General features: G+C 39.5%; 1 protein-coding gene across 1 annotated transcript in view; it reads right to left on the reverse strand.

Moving 5' to 3' along the window:
• Positions 1–18,564, reverse strand: part of LOC124156513 (zinc finger protein 1-like) — a 591,423-nt gene that overhangs the window by 15,543 nt on the left and 557,316 nt on the right. The window contains exon 3 of the mRNA XM_046531099.1: positions 15,284–15,585. Within this exon, the coding sequence (XP_046387055.1) occupies positions 15,284–15,585 (302 nt within the window). The remainder of the gene's footprint in view (positions 1–15,283; positions 15,586–18,564) is intronic.

Consider the following 18,564-nt stretch of genomic DNA (forward strand, 5'->3'; position numbering starts at 1 on the left):
AATCACTCCCCGGGGTATCTCTCTCTCTCTCGATGAGATAAGCGGAGGGGTGAGGGGGTGGGTGGGCAAAGTGCAACACACGGCACGACTCACCTCGGCTGACTCACTCACCTTCGCATGTCGACAAACGGTCGGGAGCGGAGGACACACGGACTGGAATGCATCAAGGTAGCGATGCATCAACTACACCCTTACGATGGGTTCGACTTGCGATGGATTCGGCACACGATCTGAGCTTATTGTGCACATGCCTTTTAAAATTGACTAGTTGCGCCGATATTGTCGCATTATAATCAAGAAATTCTACGTCTTATTTGGTCAGGAAGAAAATTCTCAGCCAAGCGAAATTTAAATGCGCTGATACTCTTAAAAATGATTACCTTTCCGAAAATAATGCATACGGAACTTACGATAGAATTCGCTTCATGTTCGGTCCTACGGAACGGATTAATATCGTAAAGCCAGTGTCTTCTGTTCGCAGATTTCCAAGCAAGAAAAGAAAAATCGATCCTGCAGATCCGCGTGGAACAGTCACAGAATCGAACCATGACTGTTTCCTTCGCATCTTAACGATATCGATGGTAGTGGCTAGCAGTGGACTTTGGTTAACAGTTGTGTGTGATTTGACGTTCAATTGACGAATTCGAGTGATGAGAAATTTGCCTGAAACATCCAGGAAACCAGAGAAGCGAAGCATTGAATCTCGAGTTGTATGAATGCGAATATTAGAAATGAATATTTAGATGCAGAGATATAAATAGTGGACGCATTTGGAGTATGGTGCCACTGAAGCATGTTGAGGATCAAATACATTGACCTCGTGCGAAGATGTTCTATGAATTGTGGACGAAAAGAGAACTATGGGCATTATTGTGCAATGGATACAATCTACTAATAAGTATAAATTTTAAATTGAACTATTTTATATAAGTCATCAAGAATGCTCATATAAATGCTAAAGTTCGCCTTTTTAAAGGGGGAATTAGCCTTGGGGCCCTAGGATAACTACTTCACCTCTGGATAAAGAAGTCGGTAAGAATTAAAGCGAAATGGAAAATAGAGGTAATCTCAATATGAGGGAGACATAATTCAGGATTCGAGAGTGGAATTAGGCACTGGTTAAGGATATCGGTTAGAAATTGACCATGCATGAAATAAAAAAGAACCCCTACAGAGACCAAAACCATTGCTGATAAAAAGTAATATAAAGATCGAAGGAATAGCGATAAACCACTCATCAATTAGCAGAACTAGCACTTTTTCCACCACTCTTTGAACTCACCGCAAAGCCATTTCCAACACCATTTAAGCACAATTCCCATGTAACTATCATTTAACTTCAATTACAGTCTTCATTTGAAAATAAAAAAAATTAGTTTGTAGACGTGTATGAGTTTTATTTTCATCCTCATATGTCTTATATGACATATTTAATATTATAATTAAGCTTCCTTGGTTTGCGATTATCATGTTTTTTATACGACATTAATATTCAATTACTTATCAAGTTATTCATATTAATAATAATTAAATCAAGTAACTAATGACTAGTAATTCCATTTTCGGACCAACCGATCGAACTGGAAGGGCGCTGTGAACGGTGGCGGGAAGTGTCGACATGATCCGCGGTGCGATGAGTCGGGCCGTCACGCCGTAATTACGCCGTGTCACGATATGCGCGACCATCCAGTTTCCGCGGTAACAGCGCAAACGTAAAAATTCAGGATTCAGGTGAAAGCCCATTAACTGACATCATCAAGGCATTAAAATGCGAAATGCACAATGAGAAAGAGCTGGTGCAGTAAAGAGAAGATGATATAGGAAGAAGCAAGCGACAAATAGAGCTGTCAATTTTGAATACATTGGGAATTGAACCTTCATTAGAGAGCCTCTTTTTAAATGCCGATGTTCCGTGTCGTACGCGACAGCGTCATGTTTAAGCATAGTGAAAGAGAGATGGGCTGAAAATACATTCCTTTTTTTTTTGGGCTGAGACGAGAATGCTGACGATAACCACCGCCATATGCGAAAAGCCATCACCTGGAGTCGGACTGCCCGTAAAAAAGTGCTTTTTAAAAATTAGTTCCTGGAGTATGGCTTTCAATGTATTTAAATAATTAATTTAAGAAACAATATTTCCCGGAACAATATTTATAAATTCACAAATTAATACCGGCTATAAATTTTTAGGATAAAACTCAGCGGGAGTGGAAGATATTATACCATTTAATTGCGCCAAATGCTCGGTCTACATCGTCAAAATATTTTCATGAGGATTACAAGAGGGAAATAATGTAACGATGAAGATTTGTTGATCTTTCCCACTCAATAATGTAACGTTGCTTTTATTAGAATTGATTCATTAATTAAATTATCATCCTCTTGCAAATATTTTCCACAGTGCATCTTAAAGGCTATCAGTTGAAATTACTGAACAGTATAATTTTAACGAAGAACTCATAGCATACGAAACACTGTCAAAGTGTGAGACTGAGTACTTTCCTGAAGAATTCATCATTGTGTAACTCAAACTCGCTGATCACTATATCAAATTCGAAATGGGTAATAATGAAAGAAGCATTTGAAATGTGTCGGTTTAACAAAATATTTCTTCTTTCTCAAATATCACTATGATCAAGCCACACACAGACACCGATTTAACTCATTCAAATCGGTAGATCGAGACCTACCAGTCTCGATCGTCCTTATCATATCTTGCAGCCGCCCGCACTTGTGCTACAAAGCATTGCGTCCATCCATCGTCAGCGTTTCTCATCCGCGACCGACGAGAGCACAGGTGCAGGGAGGTGGGCAGACAGATACAGAGATTATAAGGGCGGGAAGGTCTCAGGTAAGTGACGCGATAAGAGGTCGAGGACCCCACTCAATTGGTCTCACGACGCGGTGCCCACAAGATGGCTGAGGGCGTACCACCATCACTCCATCTGAGATGCGAATTTTCCTCAGAAAAATTACCATATGCCTCGACCTTCACTCGAATCAGGATCCCCCGAATTTCCATGCACTGGTAGCTTACTCATCATTCCCGCTAGAGCGATTGAATTGCTTGGAAAACTAATAATAGATACGAAGAACATCATTTTATAACCTCACAATGCTTGTTTCCTTTTCAAATTATAATTTCCCCCTCTTACTTTAAACGGTGGGGGCCCTAACTCCTCCTGCCACACCCCTATTGAGGCGGCTTGCCTTATAGAACTTATATAATAAGTAAATTTCGATACGACAGCATAAGCACAATTTATTACGGGAAAAATAATCGTGTAATAAAGCCAGGTAATTTAGTAATTACACTTAATAAAATTTCAATCTTAAATGGGAAAGGGGTTGCTCGGCCACAGTTTCTCGTTCCTTTCCTCTCTCAGCTAAGTTATCATCGTAACGCGCGTAGGAAACATAGAGATCACGCGTGAATATTTCCTATTTAGTCACGATCACATCTTTATAATGAGAACCACGTATGTGATTTTCCAGTGTACGGGCAAAATGGGTTTCGCTTCGTCCTTACTCGGCGATACGAATTGAGTTCACTGAGCGGGAGGAACGCTTCCGTCCTCCTGTCAGTCTCAATGAATCATCACGATTCAAGAAAAATATACCGGATTACATCATCGGCTAATGCTTTTTGGGTTCTCCACTGAGTCACTGGTGCCAAAATTTCGTTGGGCGACTCGTTTTCGTTAGCTGTGTGGAACCCTGAAGACAATCGACACGGATATTTACCTCATTAACCATGTTGTATTTTGCATGTAACATGACATTAGTTTTCACTCAGTAGGTTTTCGCAGGTTTTTTCACGATCCACTTCTTGTATGGGCGTTTTCCTACAGTGGGTTTTTAAAATCTATATCCTTATATCTCATGGGTGGTATATCCTCAATACTCATGCTTTTTCCCCACACACAGAAATCTTTTTTCTTGTACAAAATTTTAACATATACTTGCTTATATCGTATGACATTTCACTAATAGTGTATATTGTATATCTTTTGCATTTTAAACGTTTATTTACCGTGCGAAGCAAGGTTTTCGGGTTGACCTCCGCGTCGTTTCATCTTCATGACGACAGTTTCGCCGGCGTTGCAGCTGTCGTCATGAAGATGAAACGACGCGGAGGTCAACCCGAAAACCTTGCTACGCATGCTGCACCACCCCGCGAAAGTCTCCATCAACGTTTATTTACCGTTTTTAAATATATTTCATCGACGATATCTAGGGGTTAGGTTAGAGACTTATTAACCTCAACCTCGTCCTAATAAAGATATCTTATTAATAATATCTTCGGCAACCACGGACACGGTGGAGAACCTCAACAGCTTCCGAGTCAAAACCTAACCGATATATTTCTTAAATCCCGAGGTTGGTTATGGATAGGTGAGTGGAGATATCACCACAGACTACGCCACAGGCATGCTCGGGACCACCATGCACCGCGAGAATACATTTTCAGAGATGGTGAAAACGTTTCACCCGGGATTTGAACCTGAGACGCTTCAATTATAACCATTACGTTCTATCATAGAGTAAGTGCATTCTTACTCCATGGTTCTATCCACTAGGCAACCTTTCTCTTCGATTCAAAAACTGCGACGTGCAAATTTCTTTCATCTCACAAGAGTGTCCGCCGTTCGAGACTCGAAGTTGATTTTCACGCGAAGTTCCTGCGATGGAACCTACGTAGATACTTCTGAGAAATGGAGAAGAGCTGGCCAGCATAAAATTCTCAGGTATTTTATGCACGATAATCATGATATCAATTGTAAGTATGTACATTTTGTTTAACATCGTTGCTCAAAAAATCGGTTGGCTTGGTCGCGCACTGATGGAAGTTACTTTGCATTGAATACGGAAAACAGTGGCTCATAGAATACGCTGGTGATGCAACAAGAACAATGGAATTGAGTGCAACGGCATAAATACCTCAATTAAGAGGAGTATTTTCGACCACGCGACTGTGAATAATGACTGTAAAATAAGAATAAATGGAGAAATGATATAGCAAGCGGTTGGTTCTCGGTAAGCTGACCGGATGCCTGCAACAGGGGAAGGTGAGATAAGAATAATGACGAATGGGGGTATAGCGGAGGGAGGGGGAAGAATGAGTCAAATGGCGCGATTGCCGTTAAAATTGAATGCGGCGAGAGGTGAGAAGAAGGGGCTCCGGTGAATTTTTTAACTAAATTGAGTGCGTCTGGAATCTTTTCAAGGGAAGTCCGAAAGACAATCATGAGCTTGAGCAGGTGGAGTGAATGAACCGTTTGGGAACAAATTCAGTGGAAAACAGACACGTTAAGAAAGATACATTTGAAAGAGCAAAGATTTATGCTTACAATATTAGAAAAATTTCGAGAAGAATTTTTGGTACAACAAATGAAGAATGAAAGTGCAAGATTCGGAAGAATAGAGAGACAGAAGAACTCCTTAACCACCCAAACATAGTGACCAAAAGAAAGAGTAGCAGGTTTTGGTCATGTAGAGAGAATGGTTAGGAGCAGGGGGGTTTGCATGAAAAACCAAGGTGATCCAGGCGGCAGATGATTGAGAGGAAGATGGCTGTTTGATGCAGAGGATGATTTGAAGAGGATGGGGGTACAGAGATGGAGAATCTAGGCAAAGGATCGCAGCGACTGGTCCAACATTGTCGCAAAGATCAAGGCCTTGCAAGGGCTGTAGCGCCGAGTAAGGCGGTCTAGCTTTGGCCAAATAAACTTATTGAGAAGTAAAAGAATTGAAAATAAGATCAGGACGTTGATATGAGTTCTATGAGTGCTAAGAGAGGAATGAGGGAGAATCTGATCCAGAGCTTAGCACGTGGAATAATCGTGGAAAATTGCAAATGCTCATTTCAACATGATAAAATTCTACTCCATCACGCTTGGTTCTTCGGATTTCATCAGAGCGTAGCGCTTTGCAGTGCGAAAACGTGGATGCTGGTGTAGGAGGATGAGAAAAGATTGGAGGCGAATGTGAGATGTGGGTGCGGAGGAGAATGGAGGAAATGCATTGGACGGGGAAGAGGAACAAGGAAGTGCTAGACGTGATGGGCTAGGAGAGGAAATGTGCTGGAGGAGATGAGGAGGAAGAGGGAGGTGAGAATGAGGCGCGTACAATAGGGAGAAGAGAGAGATATTTCCCTCGAGGACACGTGAGTGTTGAAAGTTACTCAAATACAAAGTTTCCATCTTTTTATTTAGCCACGAACTCAAGGTTCCCCAAAGTTACCTGGCAAAACAGTGAAGACGATGAAGAGGGGACGCGGAAAACAGCAATGGAGAATGGGTTGAAGAATATGTTGCGAATGGAAAGGAATGGAGCGGCATTAACGGATTGAATGATGAATAAGAGAGGCCGATCTGAAGGAAGAAAATTCAATGTGAGACGGGGGAGATTCGCAAAATAGGAGGCCATCTAAACGGGTAAAGTACCTCGTAAAACAAGAATTGGAGAAACGGAGGAGATGCTATTTTCATAGAGATCCGGCAATATCTTATCTATCGTATTTTTTTCCATTATGTACCTTACAGGGGCGTAAATGATATTATTCGTGGCAGCATGTAGATCCGCGCAGGTCCTTCTGAGGCATTGCTCTGGGTCGTCCGATAGATTCGGAAGTGCAGCGATATTTGAGTACCATTAGATCGACTGTTCTCACTAACACATCTATAGATCATATGTATAACCTCTGCGAGCAATCCCGCGCCACGGCCGGCACGCTGCCGCACCCGAAGTGTGCAGTCGTCTCCAGTCGCGGCAGACGCTCGCTCAGTTGCCGCACTCGGATGCAACTCGTCCTCTCCGTTTTGTCTAACAACATTTACCAAAAGTTAGTTATCTGTTTCCTTTAAACCATACCATTTAAGTCACCCACGAACAAATTATTCACGCCAGAGCCCATGACTTCCATAGTCGGATTTTCTAAATATTTTTGAAATAAAAATAGCTCGATGAAATCCATGCGATCAAAATCAACAGAAAATAATCATTTTCGTTGCTATGAAAATAAACACTGGTATTCGTTGGGAAAAATTCGACGTTATTGATTTATAATACGATTTTTTTCGATTTGGGATCACGATGTGCGACGCACATTTGAGTACCTCCTTAACCTCCTTGCTGGCGACGTAGCTTAAGGAATATTCCAATATTACATCGTTTTATTTTTACATTTGTGTATTTTTAAACGTAAAATCATACGCTGGTATTGATTTTCAGCTGAAGGAAATTGAAAGGAAACATGAATTGTGATGAAATAATAAATGCAGAATAATACAAAATAAGTTGCAAGAGTTTTGAACTGCAATTTTTTGGCAAATAAAATTATTTATAAATACTTGACGTTAAAATACCTTTATCCTCACCTTCAATATCAAACAAACAATTGTGATTTTGGATAATATGTACTCGAATGCAGCATGTAGCAGACCAGAGGCTCATCTCCTTTGTCCACAATCGTGTTTTTAATACAATATTAAATAATACTTCAATGCGGGTTTAAAAGTTATATTCACATTGTTCACCAATAGAAGAGAATCTCTTAATAACGAGACTGATTTTATTTTTAAATAAATGTAAAAAATTGCACAAAAATTTGCAGAAAACTATTTTTGTTCATTGCCTAACGGAAACTACCACGATTTTAAGCCTTAAACAAATACTACTCCGATGACTTGTGCTCACGCACCTCATAAAGAAGTTAAAGAGCATAAATGCGGAACAATTAAGGTAGGATAACTAAAATAACTTCGGTGAAATCCATTTGTGTGTTTTGAAAATCTGGATACCAGCTGCCAAGGAAAGGCTTAAAAAGCATTCCGAGTGGACTACAGTGCCATTATAGGCGAGTCCTGCGGTAGGGCCACGAAATTTTTGTGAACCCAATGTATCGGATCTAAACTTCTTGTAAGGCCGTCTCCGATATTTTCAAATTTTCCTCCATTGCGTGGCCCGCAAACGTTGCCACCTTAGGTAATAGGGTATCCTTTTTAATCACATCCGAAAGCGATGACGATCGACGTAATTGCTTGAATTTAGAGTACAAGAGGGTACCTCCGTAAAAAATTAACGCACCTCTGAAACACGAAACGGCCGAGACAAAGAAAAAAAATCGTGCCTAGGTTAAGGAATGATAAGATAACGACTACGCTCACGGAAGTGCGGCGACGAAAGCGAGGCCCTTAACAACCGTGCGCACAGCAAGAGGGCCCGGGCTCGAAAACCATCTCGCAAATGCATTCCACGACACCTTCGTGTGTGGGCGCACCAATTACGCTCGAAGGGTCTTTTTTAAGAAAAGAATTACCGTGTTATAAACTATCATATTCAAATTTTCACGGAGTACACAGGCGACCCTAGTAAAGATGGGTTTGCATTCTAAATGTGAAAAATTTGCTAATGTGTAAAATCTCCTTGGATGAAAAAAATCGTTATACAGGAAATACAGTTAAATGTTAAAAATGGTTGTGAAAAAAATTGAAGATGATTGCGTGGGTTTTGAAGATTAATGTGTCAGGGAATGAGGAAAATGTGAACGGTCGAGCACGTGTGACCGAGCTATTTGAGCGCACATGCAGAAGTAATTTCAGAAACAACGATTACTCATTTAAAATTGCATAATTTCATGACTCGGTGGAATCACCGTAAAAATGAAAAATAGACTCTCTAGAAAAAAAACTAACCCATAGTTGATGTGAGGGTCTCTCCAGGCTAAGGACTTTCTTCCATTTTTGTAATAGATTTTACAGGATGATGTGAAAAGTCGTTAACTTTAGATCATGGTGACATAAAAAAATAGACAATGACTATCTCAACATAGGTATTCAGGTAAAGATTGAAAATGCCATGAAAATCAAAAATAAAATAAATAAAATATAGTAAAACGAAGAGTTTAGGATTTTTGAAACATAACTCGTGTATTTCAATCCATCAACGTACATAAGGTCAAATGCGCAACGATAAGTGAGCAACCAAAGATATATAAACCACAATATATGCGGATCCAGTAGGCGCAAAAATATATTAATTCTCCAGGAGGAGACACGTCATTCTCATGAACGATGATGAGCAAATCTTCAGTTGAATTCCAATAATTTCATATATTTATATCCGCAATTCCAATAATATTATAATGGCATTCTGAGATTTTCTGAAAATTCCGAATAATAAAAAAAAATAATAAAATTTTAGCAAGAAATAAACTCAGTCCTGTTGAAGTAACAAGCATCGCAGAGATTATGTAATTTATAGTTCGCCATGTGAAGATTATGCATGCCGGATATCAAAAAAATAAAATATCTCAATTCGGGAAGAGAACACAGGAAAAAAATCGTTCCATAAGCTACTAAGAACAATATTCGAGATAGACGCACTATCCTCATCCGGTTTGCAACACTTGGAAATATTTTATACCCGCTGGCAGATATTCGTGAACGAAGCGATAGGAAGTACTCAAAGGGTTTGTCCGTCGGGTTTCCAAAGAATTACTTCTACTAGTGCAAACGTGTATTTCATGGACTCAGCGAACTACAAAATATTGCCGGATATTAGTTTTCTCCTAAAGCCGTATTTTAAACGAATGTTGCTTGTCACCTGATGACGAAAGAAAGAATGATGAGGAAAATGAACGGAAACCTCAATGAGACCTAAAGTACTAGGAACTTCTTTAATAATCAAAAGTACATTACAGAACAACATCCTTCCCAAGTGGAATTTCTGGTGTCATTATCATCAGTAAAGAAGACAGAACAAGAAAAATTGAATCATATAGCGGTAATGCCGTTAGTTTTATTTTTTAAATTAATTATTAAATACCTTATTTCACGATAATAAGTAGTAAGTAAGCAAAAAAATCATCAAAAACTATCTTGCAGACAAACTTGTGTTCCTAGCAGGGGCCACTATGAAGAAGGGCCATGGGGCCTGAGCTCCTTCCCATAACCCCCGAAATGGAAAACAACTAATTGGATTGAATAAAAAACATAAGGCGCGTGAGAAAATAGTGATACAAAGTAAACACCTTTTACAACAATAGTATTTTAAGGATGAACCCACTAACTATTTTTGCTTACTTTCTGAATTTAGCCACCAAAAACTAATGTAAAACATTTATTCTGATTACTAATTACTTATTATTGGTATTGGCGCAGTTTCACCTTGTCGACCAACCAATTGGCCGTTCACCTTGTTCACCCATTGGTTCCCCTCCTCCCGCCCCCGATTGCCTCTCCCCTATTTCTTCCAAGTTGTCCTCGACTTATTTTACTTATATGTTGCCGGTGACTATTTTCCTTCAGCTCGCTGAAGAGGAGCACTTTGTACTGGAAAAACTGTGTGTGCCAGTGAATGTTTTAGTGCTTGTGAGAGTGATTGTGTGAGTACTTGCCATATTTAGAAGGGCTCCATTAGCTCTGCGAAGCATCACAAGTGTGTTTGTGGTAATCACCCGACATCATTAGTGGGGTCCCAACAGCCCCACGAAGGCTCTCAGACTGCAAACCAAGGTTACCTAAGCGAGGTCTCCACAGCCTTGCAAAGGTTTCGTTCGGGTGGTATGTCTGCGGCTGTGGCAGGCCCTGGCGAGGAAGTGAAACTCCCGTAAACTTTCACGGGGGGGGGGGGGGGGGGTAATTGGGTAGAGTAACTGTTTAATTTGACGAGTGGTACCAAATTTTATGGCCATTCGAGACTGTCTTTATGTTTTGTATCGCCTAAAGGCTGTGCAGCTCAATTTCCCCAGAATTGAAAAATACTAATGTTTAAAGATGAGTAAAAACGAGTCCAAAAGTTAAAATATTTCCTAAATTTTCATATTTTCTCTGTGTTTCATTTACAAAATAATTATATTTGCATTCTCCTGAAAAGTAAAATGAATGCGTTTCCTATAAAAAAGGGAAAATTACATAAATTACTTGGTGAATTCAACCGTTCTATTCTGAAAGGCGAGAATATTTCACACTGTATAGATTATATAACATTAATAATGGGGAACATTCTGTTGGAGAGACTTGTTTTTTGAATCTTCCTCGCGTCTAATTATATATATGAGGATTATTTCGCAAAGATCAAGCTAGTGAATTATTGCATTTATACAAATTGAGTCACGACAAACCAGTTTCTTTAACTCCGATCATCTGCGAAAGTCTTCATGTAATAATGGGCAGTAATTACCTGTACTTATTTTTAATCGTGAAATGTTAGCATCAAACAATTCAATCACAAACTAGATGACACCTGCATTTTGCCTCGAAATAGAATCGTCTTAGCAGGAAATTATTTACTAAGGTTAGGGAAACGCATTTTTAGGAACCTTACAAAAGAGATCTCTTGTAAACCCAATCCATTTTTTCTCTAGTAAAGAAAAATCGGGGAATTGTTGTCACCAAAGGCTATATAATAATTCTGAAACAAATAGCTTCCTTAAATAATGGAAAAGGTAACAAGACCTATTTTAGGTATCGATAGTCGATGAAGGTGAACACGTTAAGTTTGAAACAATAAAAAAGGCATGGTACTTTTTCACACAATTAATCTCAGCCGACCGGTTTAAAAAATTAATTTTGTGATAAAGTACAATAACTTTTTTAATTGTTTGCAATGGATTTTCACAAAATTAAACCTGAAACCATCGAGTTTAGCGTTAAATTCTGCTAGAAACGCTCACCGACGAAATTGGCCCTTGATTTCATAAGTTCCACGCAAAATCATGAATTGAACACCGGGGCAGGAGTCTAGTTCGGAGACATCTGTGGTCGAATATTCCAGATAGGTTGTTTTAGTTCATATACCTTGTATGATGTTGGGCAAAATGTGGTGGAAGTTCTTAATATTATGAAAATAAGGAATGGCAATATTTACACTGAGTTTTATTATTACACTACTCGTTTCGTCGTTACAAACAACACTTTATAATGTTGTTTGTAACGACGAAACGCGTTGTGTAATAACAAAACTCAGTGGAAATAGTGCAATGTCTTATTTTAATAATGTTCTAGTTAAAATAGTATCGGTATATCAAACCCTACAGGCTAAACCCACTTAAATAGCGAGAAGATCACTTAAAAGCAAGAAATACGAATTACAACTGAGAAATTTGAAGACATAAAGGTAGCTTGGAGCTAGGAAGAAAACTTATAATCAACACAAAATGAAATATACTCGCGAGGGAGAGAATTTACATGACATAGTAATTAGATAATCAATGTTCAAGTTACATGCGAAATATTAAGATTAAAAAAACTTGATAAAGAAGCAAGGCAATAAAACTGAAACCTACATTCATGCATTCTAATAATTCAAAGTAAGTTAATAATGTTCAAGATTGATTTTCAGATTGGTACTTTGTCGCTTCCCGGAAAAGTCGAGTTCACTAGTATGAACACGATTTCGAACTCAAGTAAATTACAGAGCCTCAGATTACAATTTCATTTAAACTCATTGGATGTGGATAGTCTCCAACACATTTTGAGTTCGAAGCTCCTGTTTCCATTGCCCAATGTAGTGTGGTTGGACACACAAAATAAAAAAAAACAAATGTATGAAATCAGAAAAATATCATTTTGGGTTTCACTTGGGTAACCATTACTTCAGCGCATTGGCAAGACACACTTTTCTGGAAATAGGGGAAAATATATACTGGGGATGAATAATTACAGGCAAACAATTAATAATGCACTGCTTTGCTCCGACGAGATATACTTTTTCCAATGTTTAATTTGACCTCACATGCATATAATTCCCTCACGTTCACAAGCATGTAGCTAGGATTGATGTGACCTGTACCCTCATCGACCCCTGAAATTCTAAGGGCACGCATTTCAGTGAGCTACATTGACGTAAGTGTGTTTAGAATTTTTTTCCCGCGAGTACTAGAATAGTGCCCACGCGAAAGGGAGCGAACCTCGTAAATTTAGTCCCTAACATTAATGATTATGACGCAAATGCTCCAATGAGTATAAAATGCATTTGAAAATTAATTCAAAAGTAAACATTGATAGGTATGTTATTTTACATGTAACTGTTACCCATTTTTTGTCTCAGGGTTTTAGAAATGAAACTTTAAATTTTATACTATATCATTCGTAGTTTCAGCTTTTAAGACTTTTGCGCCCTTCGGAGATCGCGCGTGGATGCCGTGGCAGCTGCCGCAGACACCCCTGAGATTAAAGAAAATTTTGATTACTGGCAATTAATTATTTTCTATTGATATTTCTAGGGCTGTAACCCAATGGTTTCCAGGGTTTTAGTCTGGCATTAATCTTTTTTAAGGTTGACATCAACGCCCGACTCTCTGCGACCCTTGACGGCGATACATTCCGGAGACCTTTCATTCCGAAGAAAAACCAAAATAAGTGCACCAAAGGTTCTTCATTCCTTAATAAAACGTGCAGTAGTTATCGATAACATTTCTCTTGGAATTCATGAAGATATCTCACCTACCAGATTCAAATGCTCGCAGGTATGGAAATTCCTACCCGCCTAAGAGCTCAAGAAGACTAAACGAGTATCTAATCCAACGAAAAAAATTGAAATATTTTTCCTGCTGTTGGGTTCTTCCTCACTTTCGAATGCGTAAATGAAGGAATGATTTGTTTCAAAGAAAGTGGTTTGCTCCATAAACCAAGTACACATAATTTTAATGAGATTTGAAAAATACGCTCTTCAAATTTCAATATACTTAAGTAACAAATAGCCTCAAGGAACTTGACATTCCGTGAAATATTTTTTAAAATAAAACTTTCATTAATGGCGACACTATGCTCATCAAACGGAAAGTGATGATTAATTCTAAATCATATACGTGGCCGGAAATCATGAAAGGAGTAAAAATTAGGCTGTTCACGATACTGCATTCCGAATTCTTGGTAAAAAAATATATTTTGCACTTCCGCTACCTCGATTTTGATTGTAGATAATGAATAAGGCTTTTCAACTGCGAACTTTCAGAATTAAATCATCTCCCATCGTCAAGGTTAGACAAAAAGGCAAACTAGATAGTACAATACACCAAAAGTGCATATTAGAAACCACATGAGCGTTAACACTATTGGCAGATGATACTTTTTTCATTACATACAAGCTAGACTCGAAGAAATGTCATAAAATCGGAGGTTGTACTGAATAATCTTACGAAAGAATGTAGTAAATGAAGCCATATCATGTGAGCTACATGGACAATGCACAAGAACATAAGTGTACAATTAAAAATGTACGGATTGAATAACGCACATTCTGTGTACCGCCAAGCGTGGCTTAAGCTCTACTGTGGGATTCACCACCGTCAGTGGCTTCGTTGAAGCCGATTCTCTTCTGCGAGGCCATCCTTGATGGACCGCCAGAGACCCCTAACTCCATGAACCAAGGTAATTACCACGGGATTCGAAGAACCTAGATAAAGCAGTCAAGTGCGCAGCCAGAGTTCTGTGGGTCGACTCCCTTCCTAGGGTTTTCTCCAAAGTCAACGAACACTAATTTCACCGCAGTTTATGCGGCCAGGCAGAGATATGGACATTGAATTCGACTCACCCTATTTTTTAAAACTCTGATGGATGTAGTATACGGTGGCAAAATATTTTAAGAATAACATGCTTGAAATGTATCAATTTTTGCATTACGCAGTGGCGGACGTAGATCACTATGTTAAACAGGCAATTTTAATTGACTTATTTCTTCAGGATTTGCCAATGAAAATGTATATTAATTACTCGCCAATTAAATGGTGTATATATAATAATTATTAAATAAAATTCTAATGCTAAATGGTACAATTGTGCATAATAAGGCCATAATTTAATTCCAAGACCTGAAGATTACAATAAGTATAACTGTGTAAACGTTGTCGAGGAATTAATAAACATTTTCATGGACCAAAGCTTAAGAAAAATAATAAATAAAAACATCCTTTAAAGGACGCATACCAATTATCACGCAGTGCCGTCATTTTTAAATTTCCATGGGTTCATACGGTAAAAAGGCACTGTTGAATATTTTCATGTATTACACAGCATACAAAATTGCATCAAAGAAAATAATTTATAAAGGTAAATTTTCAAAAATTGAAATTTTCAACTTCGATATAAAGGAAAGCCCAGGCAACGGTTTGCAATATATATGCCCTGTTGATTACAAGATGATGGCTGAAGTTTTGAAGCGAGTCGTAAAAGATGGCGGGTCGAGGAGGTATGCATCCTATTAAGTTGGTGGATGGAGGCGACCGCGCCTAGGCCTCCACCGTGAGATGGACATGATTGGGGCGTGAGGCGAGACTCACCACGTGTGGCGAAGGGGAGTGGAGCAGTTCATGTTTCTCGAGCAGCTCCCTTTGGTGGAAGGCGTCGCCGCACTGGGGGCAGGCGAAGGGGGCGGTGGGGGGCGGGGGGGCGAGGGATGCTGGCGCCATGCCGTTGGCGCCGTGCGCCGCGCACAGGTGCTCGGCCAGAGCCCGCGCCTCCACGAAGCCCTTGCTGCAGTGCGGACACTTGGCGAAGTACTCGGCGTCCACCCTCGGCGGTTGCTGCTGCTGCTGGCCGATGTCCTCTGCCCTCGGAGGAGATGCGCCCTCAACCAGCGACACTGCGAACAGAGAGAGGGAAGACACGGTTAGAAACACTGAAGCAGAATTAACACAGGTCAGAATGAACAGTGGAGCAGCCACACCCACTGCTACCAATAAATCTTTTCTCTTTTTACTACGAATTTCCTCTCCGTACTTAATCATTGGGAATATCAATCGCAGCTTTGCCATATATGGTATTAACCAGTGGCGCAGCGAGGGGGGCTTTTGGGGGATAACCCCCCCCACCCCCCCAGCGATCAGAGAAATTTTTAAGGCTTAAACCATTTTACTTATTTGAATCAGTATTACTTATAGAATAGTGTTAGGATTTATTAAATATCCCTCAAAAAGCCTTAAAACTCGCCATTTTGAACCACAGTTCTTCAAATTTTTCTGGAGGATGGCCCCCGCAACTCCTGCTTACCCTGGTAGGTATATGATACCCCCACCCGTGACTATTACTTGCGCCTAAAACCCCCCTAGCCTTAATTCCTAGCAGCGCCCTTGCTATTAACTACGGCAATATGTAATCATAGCCTAGCAGGGGCGGATCTAGGATTTTTTCTGGGGAGCACAGGGTTTTAATGGCTAATGATCTTCTCATACTTGGGATTAAAAACAACATACAAAAATTAATGTACGAAATATTCTCTTTATTCTAACATAAAGGGTTTAATATTAAACTAAGTGATTGAGACTCCGTAATACTCAGAACAAAATGAACGTAATGATAACAGTATAAAATATTTTGTCTATTTTTAAGCATCTAAGGGGGGAGCACGTGCCCCCTAGCACTCCCCTAAATCCGCCTATGTAGCCTAGCTATATCATATACTTAGAATTTCACGGTAAGGGGTTGATATTGCTCGGGATAAGTTCCAATGCATCTACCAATGAAAAAGTCTTCCCCTCTTTTTTCATGCATATTATATTGCCAAGTTATGCTTTTTTATACTGAAATTTGATGTAACTAAAGTGATAAAACTTCACAAAAATACTCAGAAATTTCACCATATCTTCATGCATAATAATGGTTGATATGTAGAATGAAAAGGGTTTGGGATCGCGAACTGGTGCTGAAGAGAAGAGGGAGAGAGATAAAGATGAACGTACAACTGGCAACGCGTTCATCCATTTGGGCAAAGGTAAACTGAGGGCGCGGAAAGAACTCGCGGTAGGCTGAGCTAATACGTGGCTCCAAGTGAATAGGTATTTCAGAAGAGAAGAATAATCTGAAATTCAATTAAATTACAAAATTAAATCGGTTTTACAACTGACTCTCACAGACATATGCGAGAAGGGGTTCCCAAGGTAAAGCTTAAGATACCCGGGCTTGGGAATTTATACCCGCCGCCTTAAGTCAGCTGACAGATCGGTTTCACAGAATTTTCCCCCCTTTTAAGAGTAGCTTATTCGGATTAACTTACATTTTAAAAATAAAGGCTACGTAACTTTCATGCCCAGATTCAAGATTGCGAGGAATGGCAAAGATTTCGTCCATTAATTCCAATAAAGGAGTAAAAATTGCAACCAATGACATCAAAGTGACATACAAAAATGACGATGCAGTAAATTATGTCAATTTGTCACCGAAAGCAAATGATGCCCAAAAATTGAGGGTGACGGAAAATTTTCATACGTATTTCAAACAAACCCATCAATCACGAATATATCGAAATTATCTACAGTGAATAATTCCTTTTCGGTCGAATGATACACAGTTTCCATCAGGATCTCCGTAAATGGCTCTAATTATTTGCCATCCAGTTTCCATGAGACCTGGCGATTGGATTAGTTTATGGATTGCAAAAAGATCACACATTACCACATGGTAGAGAGAAATACTTGGTACGATTGTAGTGATAAGACTAGTGTTGACCCAACGGCGTCTCTCCTGCAGATTTGCGGATACTGCAGCATATGCAAGAACTTGCGGATCCTACGCAGAAAATATCAACAGAATGTAATGAATGGATTCCATCTGCCCCCATTAATCCCCTTCCATCATCAACAACTTATGTGAGAATAAACTCACCAATAACCCTACAGGAATGAACATAAACGTACGTCTTCAGAATCAACCGCCGTATTACTGGACAAGGAATGGTTCAAATAAAAAAATTGATAGTAAAAGTTAACATCAGGACATTTTTGGACCAAGATCCGATGATGACTTGGTATCAGCGGCGGCGAGGCTGATTCTTCGGGCATTCGTCCACGTGGGGGAAGCTGCAAGCCGCCGTATGAAACTGACGCTAACCACATTATTTCCTGCCCTGGGACTGATATAACAAAGAGAGAGGTGACGATTGACATGGTCTCACCTCTGGTCACGTGTGAATGCTAATATAAAAAAATGGGCGTTTCTAGAAGCACTGGGAATAGAGCCACAGATCCCTCCTGGACAAGAGCCTCATCCATTAAAAAAATGGCTCAGAGTGAGAGTTTAGTTGTGATCAAACATTAACCACATCTAATGAAAGCCAATGAACAATGACAACAGAGGTGATGGGTACTCTGAACTCATTCTGAGAACCTACAGGATAGAGATATAGCGAGTTGAAATTTATCCTGTCCACCTATAAACTGGACTCAAAACAGAATTAATTGACGAATGAATATGTCCAACGCCATGCAATTTGAAACGATAGAAACTTAAAACTTTTATAAACAAAAACGAGGGAGTAGAAAATCTACAGGGGGAGAGAATGCTGAGAGATAGCTCGAGGGAATACCTTCAGCAGAGGAGAATGTTATACATTAAAAAATTCGCGGTGTACAAGCGATAGGCACAAATAAATTATTTACAGCATGATAATAGGCTGTTTTCAGCTTACCTCTGCGGCACTTTAGAAAACATATTAGAATTAATATTCAACTTATTTCAGCAACAGAAGGTCTTTCGGACCGCGAATGGTGGCAAAAATTTGAAGGTTGCTGGAATGCTTTGATCCAAGGATACTGATTAGATAAGGGAATGGCAATCAGGGCACCTC

The sequence above is a fragment of the Ischnura elegans genome, chromosome 1, assembly GCF_921293095.1.
Source record: "Ischnura elegans chromosome 1, ioIscEleg1.1, whole genome shotgun sequence".
Classification (NCBI taxonomy): domain Eukaryota; kingdom Metazoa; phylum Arthropoda; class Insecta; order Odonata; family Coenagrionidae; genus Ischnura; species Ischnura elegans.